At 39.4% G+C, this 18,420-nt stretch overlaps 1 protein-coding gene across 1 annotated transcript in view; it reads right to left on the reverse strand.

The window, feature by feature from the left end:
* Positions 1-18,420, reverse strand: part of CD96 (CD96 molecule) — an 85,240-nt gene that overhangs the window by 23,385 nt on the left and 43,435 nt on the right. The window contains 1 exon segment of the mRNA XM_067737161.1: positions 13,424-13,538. Within this exon segment, the coding sequence (XP_067593262.1) occupies positions 13,424-13,538 (115 nt within the window).

Genomic DNA, 18,420 nt, shown 5'->3' on the forward strand with positions numbered 1-18,420 from the left:
GAACAGTGATCAACCTGTGGCACGCTGGTGGCAGTCAACGCTGCTTGTTTCTCTGAGCTGTTTTCTTTTGTTTTATTTCTGTTTCTGAAAGCAATCCCTTCCTAGAGCCTGACCTAGAGATTCTGTAACTATAAGAGGACATATGTATCTGCCAATCTCTTGACATCAAGTACAGCATTTTATAAGACTTGCTTTCATATTCCTTTCAGTCAAGTCTTTAAAAGATTTGTATTACATATTTCAGCATGCGAATAAGCCATACTTGCTTTTTGTCTTTTCTGTTTTAAGGTTATGTTTATACTCACAATATGGCAAAACCTCTTCAGCATTCAGTAGTTGGTTTTATATTATGAAATACTATGTAGGCAAGTAATATGCCAAACCCAGTGATAGACAGTTGTTTGCTTTGTTTGCTGGTTGTTTATTTCTTCTTCAGTTTGAATGTTTATTGTTATTTAACCTTGTACATGTTCAGAGGTACAAAATAATGATCCTTGGTTTCCAGGAAAGAAGAGGGGGTTTAGAGGAAAACACTGCTTAGTACAAAATGGTTTGCTATATTAATTCATAAACTGCCATGAGGTTAGACGAGATTTGAAACCTTTTGAAGCCCATTTCTATTAAAACTTAAAATGCTTTTTCACTAATGTTAAAAATTACCCCTTTATGTTACCACCAGAAATTTAATGAAGTCAGAAGACAGCTCCAATCAACTCAGAAGACAGTTCTGAGTCGGATGGGGGAAACAGAGATATGTTCTATAAGAGCTAATTCTGGTTGGCTCCTTGTGACATTAGGAAGCAAAACCCAATCTCTTAACCTGGACTCTTGTCATCTTCCCAGTGACCATCCCTCTCACTGCTGGAGAGGGAAAGGCAGGGAAATGCTAGAGGCCCCGTGTGGATTAATTTGGGGGAAATATTGAAATATTTTCCAAACAATTTAATTATTTAACATCGACTACTCTGTGCCAAATAAAGAAGACAGGTGAGCAGTTGTGATGTAAATGGAGAATAAAGGGTAAAATGATAATGACAACAACAAAAAAGAAATATTGATTCGGTCATTGCTTCCTCCTTCAAGGAATTAAAAAATACAAGTAAAAGTACTGATTTATTTCAAGATTAATTTTGCTCACTGGACTCTTCTTTTGATCCCGGCCTACTTCTTAGACTGGACTGTGTGAACCTTAGCTTTAGAGTAGCTCTTTATGCATTTTTACATTTCATACTCTTAATAACCAGGTGAACTAGAAAATATTACTTCTGTTTCTTTTTAATATAAGAAAACAGTATTAGAGAAGTGAAATAACTTGCCCTGGGTAACAGAGCTAGTAGGTGGCAGAGATAAGAACTGAACCCAAGCCTGTCTGACACCAAAGATTACATTCAGTCCACTCTGGTAGCCTTAAAGTGTAGTTAAGCTTTATGGTTTATCACAGGCTATTGAATATAGTTCATTGTACTGTATAGTAGGACCTTGTTGTCTATCCATTATACATAATAGTTTGCATCTGCTAGTCTCAAACTCCCAATCCACCCCTTCCCCACTGCCCCTCCCCATTGGCACCCACAAGTCTATTCTCTATGCCTGTGAGTCTGTTTCTGTTTTGTAGATAAGTTCATTTGCATTCAATATCCTGTGATACACCATAATGGAAAAAGAATACAAAAAAGAATGCATATTTATGTATAACTGAATCACTTTGCTGTATAGTAGAAATTAACACAACATTGTAAAACAACTATACTTCAATAAAATAAAAATTTTTTTAAATTAAAAAAAAGGGGGTTTCCCTGGTGGCACAGTGGTTGAGAGTCCGCCTGCCGATGCAGGGGACGTGTGTTTGTACCCCGGTCCGGGAAGATCCCACATGCCGCGGAGCGGCTAGGCCCATGAGCCATGGCCACTGAGCCTGCGCGTCCGGAGCCTGCGCTCCGCAACGGGAGAGGCCGCAGCAGTGAGAGGCCCGCGTACCGAAGAACAAAAAAAAAGTATAGTTAGCCTTGTTAACAGCATGGAAGGAAACGCTAGAGAGCCCAAGGCAGATTAATTGGGGGGAAATCTTTGAGAACCAAGGTTTAGCCATGGAAGAGCTCAGTCATGGTCCCTAACACACAACCACTCAAAACAGAAGGCCTTTATATCCTCTGCTTTTCTCCTCTCTCCTCTCTCCCATCATCACCTCTTAGTTTCCTGTCATGAGACTAGCCAGTCTTTGGGCTGTGACCAGGTGCCTTTTTCTTCAGGGAGCCTTCTTCTGCTCTTTCTAAAACCCTTCCCTTGTTAATCACTTTCTTCTTTGTACTTTAGAAAATATCCTTACCTCACCCCCAAATGTTTATGGAGTTATCAATACTTATTGAGAACCATGTGTTATCACTGTTCTAGGCAATGGAGAGACATCAGTAGGCAAATCAGACCAAAAAATCCTGCCCTCATGGGATTTACTTTCTTGTGGGGAAAAGCCAGACAAGTCAATTATACAAGATGTTAAAAGACACTAAGGAGAAAAATAAAACAGGGAAAGAGGACAGGAAGTGAGATAGAGGGTGTTAGAGTTTAAAATGAGTTGGTCATGGAAAGCCCCACATTGAGAAGGTGACATTTGAACAAAGACTGGGAGAAGATGAGGTGTGAGCCATGTGGATTTTGGGGGGAAGAGTTTCCAGGCAGAGGGAATGAGTGAAAAGGCCCTGAGGTGGGAGCACCCGGGTCATGTTAGAGGAACAGCAAAGAGGCCGATTTGGGTGAAGCCCAGTGAGCAAGGGGGAGAGTAGAGTAGTGGGAATATAATAAATTGGATATAACATGGGACCTTTCAGGCCAACTTTATATATATCTGCTTTTTCTCACTGCCCACTTTCCTCCTCCACTCATAAGATCATGGGAGTTTCATTTACAACCGAATCCATCTCAAGTAGAAGTAGATACATAATTCTAGTTTTTTTTATTAAAACACACACACACACACACACACACACACACACACACACACAAACACACACACACCAAACAATTTAAACAAAGACAGACTGGTTAATTTCTCAACCACTTTATTTCCTACCTTGGGTTCCTACCATGTTCCCAAAGGGATTTAACGGAACTAATAATAAAACGTAACATTTTGACACTATGAACCGGGTACTATACTACCTGGTGTTTTACATGCCGAGTGTCCTCTGTTGCTTTTAATAACGCATTAAGGAAGGCAGTACCCATGCTAACACTCTTCCTTTTCTTCTTTCTCTTGTCTTTCCGCATTTTCTTCAAGCATCCTCACCTTGGCCATGTTTTTAGAACTCTGTTTATTACCTGTCAATCCACCACACCATTGCCAAGAACTACAGCTTTCTGTGGACCATCTCAGTGGGTAAACCATCACCTCATCATGTTTGCTTCATTTTCAATGAATTTATTTTATTTTACTTACAAATTTTTAAAATAAAATTGTATATGTTTACACATGATGATTTGATAGACATATACATAGTGAAGTGATTACTATACTCAGCCTGTTAACATGTTGTCTCTTTTCACATGGTTACTTTTGTGTGTGTGTGTGATGAGAGCATGTGAAATCTACTCTTAGCAAATTCCCAATATTCAATACAGTATTATTAACTATAGTCATCATGCTATACATTTGATCTCTAGACTTACTAATCCTACTTAACTCCAACTTTGTACACTTTGACCAGTATTTCCTCTACCTCCCCAGCCTTGGTAACTACCGTTCTACTCTTTGCTTCCATGTATTTGACTCTTTTTAGATTTCACATATAAGTGAGATCATGTAGGTCCTTTTCTGTGTCTACCTTATTTCACTTAGCATAATGTCCGCAACGTTCATCCATGTTGTTGCATATCGTAGGATCTCCTTTTTTAAGGTCGAATTATATATATATATATATATATATACACATATACATACATACATATATATATATACACACACACATACATAAATATATATTTTTTATCAATGGGAACTTAGGCTGTTTCCATATCTTGGCTACTGTGAATAGTACAGTGAATATGGGAGCACAGATATCCCTTAGAGGTGGCTTTCATTTCATTTCTGTATATACCAAAAAGTGAGGTTGCTGGATCAAATCATAGTTCTACATTTAAATTTTTGAGGAACTTCGAAAACCATTTTCCATGTTTTTCATACTGTTTTCTATTAAAGGCTACATCAATTTACACTCCCATCAACAGTGTACAAGGGTTCTCTTTTCTCCATATCCTTGCCAACACTTATCTTTAATTTTTTGGGTGATAGCCATTCTAACAGGTGTGAGGTGATATTTCACTGTGGTTTTGATTTGCATTTCCCTAATGATTACTGATGTTGAGCACCTTTACATATACCTTTTGGCCATTTGTATGTCTTCTTTGGAAAAATGTCTGTTCAGGTCTTTTGTCCACTTTTTAGCAGGTGGTTTCTTGTTTTTTGCTATTGAATTGAATAAATTCCTTATATATTTTGGATATTAACCCCTTATCAGATATATGATTTGCAAATATTTTCTCCCATAGATTGTTTTGTATTTTGTTGATTGTTTCCTTTGCTGTGCAGAAATTTTTTCTTAGTTTGATGTAGTCCACTTGTTTATTTTTGCTGTTGTTGCCTGAACTTTTGGTGTCATATCAAAAAAGTCATTGCTGAGGCCAATTGATGTCAAGGAGCTTTCTCCCTATGTTTTCTTCTAGGAGTTTTACAGTTTCGGGTCTTATATTTAAAATTTTAATCTATTTTGAGGTGATTTTTGTGTATGGTATAAGAAAAGGGTTCAATTTCATTCTTTTGCATGTGGATATCCAGTTTCCTAAGCACCATTTATTGAAGAGACTATCCTTTCTCAGTGTGCATTCTTGGTGCCTTTGTTGAAAATTAGTTGACCATATTTGCTTGGGTTTATTTCTGGGTTCTCTATTCTGTTCTGTTGGCCTACATGTCTGTTTATGCATGTACCATACTATTTTGATTACTACATCTTTGTAGTGTAGTGAGAAATCAGGAAGTGTGGTACCTCCAACTCTGTTCTTTCTCAACATTGCTTTGGCTATTTGGTGTCCTTTGTGAATACGAATTTTAGGGTTGTTTTTTCTGTTTCTGTGAAAAATGCCATTGGAATTTTGATAGGGACTGACTGAATTGAATCTGTATATTGCTTTGAGTAGTGTGGACAATTTAACAATATTAATTATTCCAATCCATGAACATTGGATGTCTTTTCACATGTTTGCATGTCTTACAATTTCTTTCATCAATGTTTTATATTTTTCAGTGTACAGATATTTCACTTTCTTGCTCAGATTTATCCCTCAGTATTTTACTCTTTTTTGATGCTATTGTGAATGAGGTTGTTTTCTTAATTTCTTTTTTGTTGTTGCTGGTGTCACTGAATTTCTTTTAATTTTAACGGATAATGCAGAGCAGAATTTTCAAATGGGACTCTTTGTACCTCCATTTTAGGTCAGGTCCCAAAGGCTAAGAATGATATTACAGGGCAAGTCATCCTCACTTCTAAAGTAGAATTTTAGACCACCTATGAAGGACATGTGAAGATAGAGTAGAATGGGTTCATCAGTTCTGGTCCATCATCCACCTCAAGGCTATGTAAGGGGATGAAAGCAGCCCTGGTGAGGATTTCTTTGGAGAGAGTTGGGGTGCTGTGAGTCAAGTCCCTTTTCATGGACAAGGGAAAGAAGAATATGCTCCCTTAGCTTAGTCCAAATGAAGTGTGGGTTCCAGACATCACTCAGATCTCTTGACCTGTGTGTACTGGAGTTTGGGACAAAGGGGATTAGTGCCCTACTCAGGCTAAAGAGGCTACATTGGGAGCCTATGCTTAAGTAGCAGTGCTAAATGTGCATAGAGAAGAGAGATATGGCCATACTGGGGAAAAAGAGCACTTCCCCAAACAGGAGGCCAAGGTACATGTTTTCCCAGACAAAGCAGAATGCCACAAAAAGAAATCTCACCCAGGAAAAAATACTGAGAGGAACAAAAAAGCTCCCAAGCTGACAAAGCCCCAGAAGCTAACAGGCAGGGAGGGGAGGAACGCAGGAGACCGAAAGAGAAGCATGGCCCATCAAGGGGACAGGTCAGTCACAGATTTCTGAAATCTGCCAAAGTGCCCCATGAGGTCAAGATGGCAATTTTTATTTTCCCCAGCTTTAGGGCACCTAAGTCAGATTACAGTCAGCCTGACAAGGAAGGTCTTTCCTTACCTACCCCTCCTCTTTTTCCCCCATTATATGATCTCCAAAGAGACAGTCAAGCCAACAACTAGGACTGGAGAACAGGATGGAGCCAGGAAATCTCAAAGACATCTCCCATGTCTGTCCCTTACCCACCCCCCCACCCCCACCCCGAGACATAAAAGACACAACCTCACATCCCAGGCTTCCACAGCTGAGGTAGACCCACAGTTGGTGGGAAGGAGGGAGAGGAGTTCTGAACTGAATTAACTTTTGCAATTTTGACATTACATTGACAAGCTTTTTAAATTATTGACACAAATTTGTTCTTGTGGCTGAAAGGGACCAGATAATATTTATTATATGAAAATCACCAAAAAAGCCAAGGAAAAAAATTACCTAAAATTTCTTTCAGAGGCTAGGCAGAAATTCAACAGAGCTCATTTGGACAGGGAATGATGGGGCAAAAGAAAATTATTTTTTCTAATCTACCCAGTTCAGTTTATTTATTCAACTGAAAACAGAGGTAAAATTTATTTGTAAGTTCAGGCTGCTGCTGTCATAGTGATTGAGTTCATCAAGCTCAATTGTCTAAGACTTTGCCTATTCTTATGTAAAATTAAACTTGAAAATTTAACTTATATTCTCAAATAGTAATATTTTCACTTGGCCTTCCATTCTATTGACATAGCATTTATTGACATAACTACCCAGTCTCCTTGACAGATGTGTAATTGTACTCCATTCATTCACCTGCAGCACAAAGAGGCTTTAAACCCACAATGGCATTGACTGGAAAATTGCACTTAAAAGAATATAGGTCAGCAAATACATCTAAACACATCCAAGTCAGCCTCATCAACCCCCAATGTCAGGATAAGGTGGGTATTGACCCTCAGGTCAACGTAAAGGAGATGTGTGGTGTGAAATCTTAATTTCTACATACAACTGTTTTCCCATGGAAGGCAGATAGTTTGGGGAACATGTGCTCACTGAAGGACTAAAGGTAATGTGTATTGCTGGATTACTAGTCCAGAAAGGATCTGCAAGACTCCTTTGGGGGAAGATGACAGTAGGCAGGACAGAGCTCATCACACATCATGTGGTGTGTTCACAGACACTCAATAATTAGGAAATGAACTGAATAGGACGTCCAATAGCTTTTCCCCAGACATACCTCACCCAAAAGGGGGAAAACTGAATAAACACATACCAAGGTAAGTCAGTCATCAAGGAGGCTACCCTTGACTTATGGGTGACAGGAGTGGAAAAAATTGAGAAATTCTTTAACAACCTGTAAAGTCCGTCCCAGGTGAATGGTTGTGAGAAAGATGTAATGTCCAGAATTTCCTAGGATTCAAGGGAGAGCACTGGAGTTTTGTATGGATTCTGTACATATCTCTGGGCAATAAGAATTATAGTATAATGATGTTGAGAGGAAAAGGAGTAACGAATGGAGGAGGGTCTTTTTCTCCAATTTATTTCCAACTGAGGAAATGTCAGCCCCACTTCTGGAGGCAGCATTTCTCAGAAAGCACTGGTCCAGAGAAGGAAAGATTAATATAGGCATAGCTGTCATATTGACCTTTTCATAGCAGCAATACCAGCTTCACACTAGAAGGGATTTATTCAATGTCTAACGACATTTATTGAGCACCCGTCATGTACTCTCAGAGGCAGTAAGACTTGGGCTTTGCAGCTGACTGTTTAGGTTGTTTCACTTTCTGCACGACTTTGGGCAAGTTAATTAACCTCTTTGTGCTTCAGTATCTTCATCTGTAAAATGGGGATAATGACAGTACTTATACCATTGTGTTTTGGGGAGGGTTAAATGAGATAATACATTTACTAGTTTAGAATAGTGCCAGGCACATCAGAGGCACTCAAATATTAACAAACATTGTTAACATTATTGCTCAGTACTATAATACAATCATGGCAGTTGGTAAAAATTTTTAGGTAGTAACTAGAAAAAGAAAACCTGGAAAGCCCTTGTGTGATAGTTTTATAAAAATATTTTATTTATTCCTCCACATTTAGGCAGACAACCCTGCTGAGGCTTCTGTCACACACAGAACTCTCAATTTCTACATATGCCCATTCTAGTTCAGACCATTATCACTTTAAATCTATATCATCTGGTCGTCATCATTTGGTCTTCTGTTTTACTTACATTTTTTATATACTCAAAAAGCCATAGTGGATGTTTGTTGATGTTCAGACCGCAGATCGAATCCATAGCCTATTAACCTAAGCTCACCTCCACCTGGTTCCACCTCACCTAAGCAACTTGCAGCCCCCTTCCCAACAAGCACTGCTAGCACTCATCCTGCTTGTCTTCCTAGGTCCTGCATGCATTTTATTTTATGTCTTTGCTCAAGACCATTATGTGAAGATCTGTCTCTCACCTTTCTTCTATTTGAGTCTATATTTCTTTCCAGACCCCCTGTGCAACTTTCCTGATTCTACTCTCCATGACCCCAGAACTCATTTACTTTTCTTAATTTTCGGTGCCTGGATACATATGATAAAGGCAGAAATGATCAGACAGCAACAGAGGTGTCCTGACCCTTGAAGACAGGTACGGCATGACCAGAGAAGGTGTCAGAAGTTGCTATCACAAACAAATCACATAGCCTTCTCATTGCCTTGCAGAGTCTCTCTGGGACCCCCCTCTTCACTTTAGAATATCCAGATCTACAAATGATCTAATCTGCTTCCCCTGTATTTGTGTTGGACTAATCTCATCTAATTCCAGGTTGATCTCCCACCCATTTCTGACAGGCTTTCTCATAAATTAGTAGTTTCATTGCATCCCCTGTGGAACTACTTCCTTCAGTCTGTACCCTTCCTCTCTGATTCCCCCCACTCGCCAAGGATCAGGTGTGCTCACCTGGAGAGCTGGCCAATGGTTAGAATCAGACTGGATATGGTATTTCACTCAAAGCTTCCAGGAGTAGAAAGATCCAGACTGTAAGGATTACCTAAGTTTTTAGAGAGAGCTTAATATCAAAAGTAAATGCCATAAGGTCCAAGAGTTGTACACAAAAATAGGAGGCAAAGCCAAAAGGTCTGTGGCATGGTAGCCAGTGAAATGGGAGGCTAGGCAAGCGGGTCTGGCTAGATCGTAAACTCTGTGCAGCAGGGGGCCTGCCTGTCTCATTCATTACTGTATACCAGCGCCTCAAAAATTCCTCGCTCGTTGTCAGCACTTGGTGTTTGTTGAATGAAAGAAGGTCTTGGATGACTGCTACAGTCTGGGCTGGTGTTTCTGAGGCTATGCTCTCTGAGGTTTCTGAGGTTCTGCTCTCTGAGGCTACATAGTCTAGAGGCAATTCATGGCCAGTGCGTTAGAAGGCACAGGGCTCTGCTCAGGGCAATGGAAGGTTGGAGTTACGCCAGTACCGTCTCATCCTAGATTTGTCTGGGGTCTCTATGGCTCCATGCAGGCTTGTCTCATCTCACCACTTAGCTTGTCAGCCTCCTGTTTTTTTCTAGGACAGTGCTGCGAATGCAGCTGGCACTCAGAAAACACCAGTTAGTTCAGGTTGAATTGAGCTGGGCTTCCCTGTGTAACTCTTGAAGTTGGCTGTGAGTTATAAGGTTCCATTGTTTCCATTACTTTCTACATTTGTTTCAAGAATATCCTTTCATTGAGGAAAAAAAAGAATATGAATTGGATGTTTGCAGCAAGATCTGTAGCTTAATAATTATGACTGAATTATATAGTTCACTACATCTTAGAATTTAGAACAAAACCATAGCCTTTTGAAGTTGGTTTCCATGACATGTTCCACCCCATTTCCTTTCTTAAAAGAACACAAGGGCGAATCCTACCAGCTTCTGAGGCAGCTAGTCATCATGTGATTTCACAATTACCCTCCAGATTGCCAGGATGAGATTTAGATTTTTCAGTTGTAATTCAGTGTTATTCTAAGCAAATAAGTTTCACTTAGATATAAGCAGCCATTGATTTAACATCTTTTTTTTTTTTTTTTTTTTTTTTTGCTAACATCTTTTTTTGACATATAAAAATCAGACTGAAAATTATCCCAAACATTATCTTGTTACTATCTTGACAGAGGTCCAGATTTTGTAAAGTGAGAAATATTATTATACCTGAGCCTGGAACTAAAACAGGGTTTCTCAACCTCAGCACTATTGACATTTTGGACCTGATAATTCTTTGTCCTGTCATATGTTGTAGCATCCTCAGCCTCCACGTAACAGATGCTAGGAGCACCGTCCCTTCCCCCATTTTGGCAACCAAAAATGTCCCCAGACACTGCACATGTCCCTGGGAGGGGGGCGGAGGCAAAATCACCCTGGTGAGAACCATTGATCTAAAACAGTCCTGAGGTCCAGTGTAATGGGGCCTTATTTTTAAGGAGGTCTTTTGATTCTCCAGAAATTTCCAAACTGTATCACCTTAGTATCATAGCAGATCAGGTAGCAGTTTTTCTGCTTTTAAACAAATATATTTATTTGACTGTGCTCTTTCAACCTCTCTAATACTAGTGCTATATTAGATTGTAGACTCTTTGAAGATAACAAATGTCCTTTCCTTTTTCTTGAATTTCTTCACAGAGATAAAAATGGTGTTTGAAATGATGGAACAATTTAGTATATGTCAACTAACCCCACAGAAAACTGAGCTAGAAGAAATTCATTTGTGCTTTCAATTAGCAGAATGGATACGCCATGACAGCATGATTCTTTTTTTCTCTTTTGTTCACTGTTGTATTTCTAGCACCTAGAAGAGCACCTGGTACATAGGAAGTGCTCAATAAACATTTGGTGAATGAATTGTGTCACTTCCCTTCTAAAAAAATGTTTAATGAGGTCCCTCCCATCTCTTAAGGTATAACATTTAGAATCCTTAGACTGGGTCTGAAGGCTCTCTTTATTCTGCAGTTTCCAATCTTCATCCCTGCTTCTCTGCTACACAATCCCACTCCTCTGACCCGACTTTACTTACTAAAATTTTCTCAAATCCCCATGAATATCTTCACCAATGCACAACAGCTCATTTTGTTCTCTTTGTTTAAAATGGTTTTTCAAGCTCTTAATAGTCAAATACATACAATACATACTTCAAGGGTCAGCTTATTTCATCTCTCTCTGTAACGCTTCCTGACTCCACGAACTCATAGGCACCCTTCCATACTCAAAACTTAAGACTTCTTGGTCCGTATCTCTCCCTGAGCATTTTAATTCTATAAAACACTGCACCTTTCACCTTACTATTCGGACTTATTTTCATATGTGCATGTCATCTCTCTCCAAGTACAAGGCAACCTTTTAGAAGGCAGAAACAAATTATCATCTTTTTTTGACACCATGCAGTCTATTAAATGATATCTACATAGTGAAGGAACATTATTCTCATTTATTCTTTTTCATTCATTTATTCAACTAATATTTTTGCATGCCTACTCTGTGCTAAGCGTGCGTGAGGAAGCAACATAAATATGGTCCCTGTCCTCATGAAGTGTTTAGACCATTTGGAGAAAACATGGCATCTAATGTTTTGAGAACTAGATTTATAGTCAGAAGACTTTGGTGTGAATACTACTTTGCCACTTATTAGTCATGTGGTCATTTAAGCTCTCAGCATCTCAGTGTCCCCATCTGGAAAATGGAAATGGTAATGCTTACTCTGTCTACCTCTCTTAATAAAGAATATCAAACCACATTGAATTTTAGGTGCAAACGTCTTCTAAGTGATAGGATGTGGTTGTTTTAATTTGTCCACAAATTCTTTGACACTTTTTCCTTCAAGAAGTGGAGCCCAATTCTCTGCCTCTTGGGTGTAAGCTGGACTTAGTGACTTGCTTTTAACAGATAGAATATAGCAAAAGTAATGGTGTGCAATTTTGCAGACTGGGTCATAAAAAGGGAGGGTGGTTTTGTCTTGGTGACTCTATTCTTTGAATTACTTGGTCTGGGGGAAGACAGCTGCCATATTGTGAGGCTGAGACTTCCTGCCAACGTGTTCAAGCTTGGAAGCAGAGGCCTCACTCAGCTCCAGTCAAGCCTTCAGATGACAGGAGCTCCAACCAACAGATTGACTACAACCTCATGGAGGAACCTGAGCCAACCACTCAGCTAAGCTGCTCCTGTGTCATGTGAAACCACGTGAGACAATATATGTGTTATAAGTAGTTAACTTTTGTTTGGGTAATTTGTTATACAGCAGTGGATAGCTAATACGTAGAGTACAGTACTAAAGAGACTTAAGGTATTAATGTTGAATATGTTAATATTTGTTGAATGAAGAATATCATAATTTACTATGGTTTATTGCTGAATGGTGAGTTAAAAGTGGAAGAAAAAGAAGCATAAAAAAAGAAAATTACAAAGCCTTAAGAACTAGGAAACAATCAGATGGATGTAAAACTTCTGTTGGGTGATTTGCAGGCATTTCTCATCCTGCCACATGCTTCATTTTCTGAGAAATATCAACCTGTGACAGTGACTTCAGGCTATATGCTAAAGGCTACAGGCTATATTGTTCATTCCTACTGACTGCTTTGTCTTATTCCATTTTCAGTTCTCATTTTGAGCTAAAATTGATAGTTTAATTAAATAAGAAATAAAAAGCATACTTCTACTCTATGTAGAACATCCTTTTCTGTGTTAGAGAAAGTCACCTTGGCTCTTTGTTAAACAAAAAGGCCATAGATATGGAAATTTATGATTTGTTTGCATCAATGCCAACTTCTGAAAGTCACTGCTATTCCTTTGCCACAGTAACGCTGACCCAGCCTGAACTCCATTATTAATAATGCCACTAGGAGGCTGAATTCAAGTCCACACCAGTCAACTTTGTCAAAATAAATATGAACCAGAACAAATTTAAATTTAAAACTATCTACCCACCTCTGGCCCACAGGATCCCCATTTACAACCAATTTCTTAAACACCCTACTGAGAACATAGCTGTGGAGGACGACTGTCAATTTATGAACTTATTTAATAATAAATACAGAACTTAAATTTCTCATTGAAGATTTATTGACCCTGATTTTGCCAGGTCTTCAAGTGAAGGACTTTGGAAACTGTGCTAATTCATTTAATCCATGAGAATAGTACTTAACATATTTACCTGAAATGCCATAGGCAAGAACAGGGCATGAATCATACAAATTTTCTGAAAATTTTTCCTTTATCAACCTACTTAGTTAAAGGATTAATAGCTCATGGGAAGTAAAACAGTACGAAAACATCCTTACCTGTAGGAGATATGCTGTTGGCTGGAGAAGGCTGGGTGCCACGGGTAGATTCTGTAGCATCAAGCAGAGAGTCTGCTGGAGGGTTCACTGAGCCTGGAAGGATTAAATAGACATGGGTAATGAACAAAATATTGTGATAGGAAGATAAAGTATTAACTTAGTTCCCCCCAAACCTTTACGTATTCATCTAACAAATTATTATTGATTAAAAACCATCATTATTGCCCTGCTATGGGCAAGGCAGTGGAATTTAATGGTGGATGACAAAGACATGGAGCTTTCTTTAAAGAGCATACAGCCTAGAAAATAGATAGGTAGCCAGGCACTGTGTTTAGTGCTGTGACAGCAGAAGTGCAGGGTGCCACGAGAATGCAAAGGAGGGGCACCAACCAGCATTGAGAGGTCAGGGAAAGCTTCCTGGAGAAAGAGACATTTAACCAAAACCTGGTAAAACAATTACTGCAGCTAATGTTTTGAGGTATTTGAAAAGTAACCATACAGTTTACATATCCATAAACCCACAAATTTTTTTATTACTAAGAGTAGAAAGAATAATACAGCTCTCCAATGGGACACAACATCAATAAACCTAAGACTGATGGTTTTATTGTGCTCTTTCTAAAATTTCTATGTTTTTCATAAAACTTTTATTTGGCTATAGCTTTTCTCTCTGTGTGTGTGTCTGGGATGAAAGAGAGGCTGGAATACGTTGTTTTACTTATCACATTATACATTCACGTCATTTCCTTAATAAGTCTCCATTATTGTACTGTAAAATAATCCTATTAGCATTTTAAAACAATTTAAAAATGTAAGAAGGACCTATTGACTTTAGGAATATGTGGATTAAATATAATTAAATGATTTCCAGGCTAGGGGATTTTGTGATTTTTCTAGATACCATGGCATTGGGTACAGTATAACACATCTGATGAGCTGTATCAATTATTTGGACATTTAATTAGAAATTATACTATTGTTCCTATTCTTTAATTTACTTTAAGGAATAAGTATATACAATTTAAGCTATGTCACTTGATAGCACATAGCACACTGGAAGGAATTTGTTTTTGTGATCTAAATGCATCTATGTTTTATTCTCATTGGTAGTTTGTTATTGCTGTTGGATACAGGTAGTACTCACAGCTGGCTGTGACTTGCTATCATAAATGATCCCTTGCTATTAATCTCTGAGGAGGTTGGGGGGTAGTTATATGGAGAGTATGTGAATAGGTCAGCAGAATGACTATTCTCTTCCCCTTATGCCATCTGGGACAAGTTTGAACTCTTCAGCATGACACACAAATCTGATCATGATTTAATCCCGCATTACACTCCTATCTTCATTTCCTGATGCTGACTATTATCTTTTACATCTCTTTAAAATCACAACCTCAGGACTTCCCTGGTGGCGCAGTGGTTATGAATCCACCTGCCAATGCAGGGGACATGGGTTCAAGCCCTGGGCCGGGAAGATCCCACATGTCATGGAGCAGCTAAGCCCATGCGCCACAACTACTGAGCCTGCACTCTAGAGCCCACGAGCCACAACTACTGAGCCCGTGAGCCACAACTACTGAGGCTGCATGCCACAAGTACTGAAGCCTGTGCGCCTAGAGTCCGTGCTGTGCAACAAGAGAAGCCACTGCAATGAGAAGTCTGTGCACCACAATGAAGAGTAGCCCCCCTGCTCAGTGCAACTAGAGAAAGCCCGCACACAGCAACAAAGACCCAACGCAGCCAAAAATAAATAAATACATTTAAAAAGTAATACACCCTCAATCCAACAGGTAATATTTCAATCCAATTTACCAAACACAATGTTCTCCATGACTTCTTGATGTTTGTGCTTACTGTTTCCTAATACTTTCCCATCCCAAACTTCCTACTATGTACCTCTCAGACTTGAAGAATCCTAGGGATCTCTGTGATGCACTCATAGCTCTTAATGTTTGCCCTAGCAAAGGCCTCATTACTTCATCACTACACCTCTCAAGAGAAGTAATTGTTTTGTTTCTCACTGTATTTCCAGTTCCTGGCAAATGCAAGTGGATGAATTGAATGTATACAGATTTCTTCTTAACATTCAAAGAACAAAGATCAGCTTTAAGTACATATGTGGCTGCTGGTGCATCATCTTCCAAAGTAGTAACCTTAATGAGATGGAACAGGCCTGGAAAAATAATGCCTAGGTGTTTTTCTCTGCAGATTGATTAGAATAGAGGTTGGCAGACTACGGCTAGGTGAAATCCCACTCACTGCCTATGTTTGTAAGTAAAGTTTTATTGAAACACAGCCATGCCCATTTGTTTATGTACTGTCTATGGCTGCTTTTGTACTACAACGGCAGAGCTGAATAATTGTGGTAGAGACCATATGGTCCACAAAGCATAAAATACTCACTATCTGGCAGATTAAAATCAGAAAATGTTTGCCAACTCCTAGAACAGAAGTTGTTGATAGGTTATGCTCAATCCTAGATTTCCAAAATGGGAAAGAAGCATTTAGTTTTCATTTGTTGAATATTTCTACTTTAAGATATTATTTTGCCATGTTTCGTCACCAAATGTCTTTGTAAACTGAGGGCTTCTTGGTACATACAACCTCAGAGTGCATTAGGACGTTATTGCAAGATTTGCATTTTGAGATGAATCCTTTGCTCTGTGACAAAAGTGAGGCACAGCTTCACTGAGGCCATAAAGAGCCCTTTTAGTTTCAGACTGGCCTATAAAGGAGAAACTCTGTCTTGGTCAAAACAAAACTAAGAGGGTATAGTACTCCATCCGCTCACAAGTGTGTCTGTTCTGCACAGGACTGGCAGGGCTCTCAGGACCACCTTCATGGGCAGCAGTGGCCATGTGTTTGTCCCACAGGCAGCTGGGTCAATTCTAGAGCTTCTTCAGAGCTTGAATCAGCCATTAGCTGGTCCACCCAGAAATGAACTGAACCCCGTGGTTTGCTAGGTCCTTGCTTGTCAAAATGTGGCCCATAGCATCTCTTAGGATCTTGTTAGAAATGCAGGATCTCAGGCCCTGCCCCTCCCAACCCCTCAACTTACTGAATCAAAATCTGCTTTTTAACAAGAACCATAGGTGATCTGTATGTATAGTAAAGTCCTTTATTGATACTCTCAGTATTCCCGGGATCAGTCATGGGTATGAGGGAAATCATAAAACCAGAAGTATTTTTCTGGCATACGTTACCTTAATATTCAGTGGTCCTCTCATCCCATTATCAAACTATCCATTTTTAATCCTCTCTCCACATCCCAAAACACACATACACACTCTCACACACACACTGAACCACTCATCAACCCTTAGCTCTCTTTGTATCCCAAAGGTCTTGATCTCGACAGTTACAGTTAGAAATCTATTTAATCAACAAGACAGGCAGAATATTACCCACCTCAGGAGGTATCTGCACTCAACTCTTCTTTTCTTTTTATAAATTTATTTTATTTATTTTATTTTTGGCTGCGTTGGGTCTTCGTTGCTGCACACGGGCTTTCTCTAGTTGCAGCGAGCACGGGCTACTCTTCTTTGTGGTGTGTAGGCTTCTCATTGAGGTGGCTTCTCTTGTTGCGGAGCACGGGCTCTAGGTGCATGGGGTCCAGAGCGCAGGCTCAGTAGTTGTGGCGCATGGGCTTAGTTGCTCCGCAGCATGTGGGATCTTCCCGGACCAGGGCTCGAACCCATGTCTCCTGCATTGGCAGGTGGATTCTTAACCACTGCGCCACCAGGAAGCCCCTGCACTCAACTCTTGAACTGAAAGAAACAAACTATTCCCTCTACCCCCAAAAAAACAAAACAACTCTTTGTATATGCCAAAACATTGACTCCTCCACGCTACAATATTAGACATTCTGACAGACTTGGTTGGCATGATAGGATATTTTTAGAAAGAGCTTATTTTAAAGTTACTGTTGAATCATGACAATTCTTCAGGCCCTGGTACTCAAATAGCTGCCTGACGAGCCACCTTCACCTTGACCCCTTCCCCTTTCTGAGTTTTCTAGAATAAGAATCACTGAGCACTTGAATGTCCCGAGAGACAGGTGGGTAGGTAGGGAAAGAAGCACCTCAGAGGGCTGTTACCTTGCAGCCTTCCAACATTGTTACTCTTTTCTGGGAACAAAAGAGAGCAAAACGTTCTCCCCTTCTCTCCCTAAATCTCCTTTTTGTTCTGTAATAGTCTTAGAATTTCTCTACTTTAGCACTAAGAGACAGATTTTTCTCCTGCATTTTCATGTCAATATCTGTCCCACAAGGCAATGACTCTTGCACAAGGCATCAAAACTTTACTCCAGAGTTTATAAAGCATCCAGCAGTACTACTGCAGGCAGAAAGCATGTTAGGAAGTAAATGTTTAAGAACTTACAACAAATAGGAAAATAGGACATGGCAGTGATATTGCTTTGCAGAGCCTCAACTATATCTTCTAAATCATTCAAAAGATAAATGTCAGAATATAAGCTATAATTTTGGGAAACTGAACTGTTTAAGATTTACTGTCTTTAATATTTGATCGTAAAGGATAAAGACTCATTTGACAATTTTAAATTGCCTAAAATTATACTAGATCAGGGCTGTCCTGTAAAATTGAAATTATGGTGTGCTTTGAGTATCAGAATCAGTGCTCTTCCTTCTTACCTTAAAAAATATTCACTACTTTCTGATCTTAAGACAAAATACAGTTCAAGAGAATGAGAAGGAAAGCCTGGAAGAAAATGTTTGCAAAAGATATATCTGATAAAGAACTGTTACCAAAATATACACAGAATTCTTAAAACTTAACAATAAGGAAACAAACAACCTGATTTAAAAATGGGCCAGATGGACTTCCCTCATGGCGTAGTGGTTAAGAATCCACCTGTCAATGCAGGGGACACGGGTTTGAGCCCTGGTCCGGGAAGATCCCACACGCCGCAGAGCAACTAAGCCCGTGCACCACAACTACTGAGCCTGCGCTCTAG

The sequence above is a fragment of the Pseudorca crassidens genome, chromosome 5 (assembly GCF_039906515.1).
Source record: "Pseudorca crassidens isolate mPseCra1 chromosome 5, mPseCra1.hap1, whole genome shotgun sequence".
NCBI lineage: Eukaryota > Metazoa > Chordata > Mammalia > Artiodactyla > Delphinidae > Pseudorca > Pseudorca crassidens.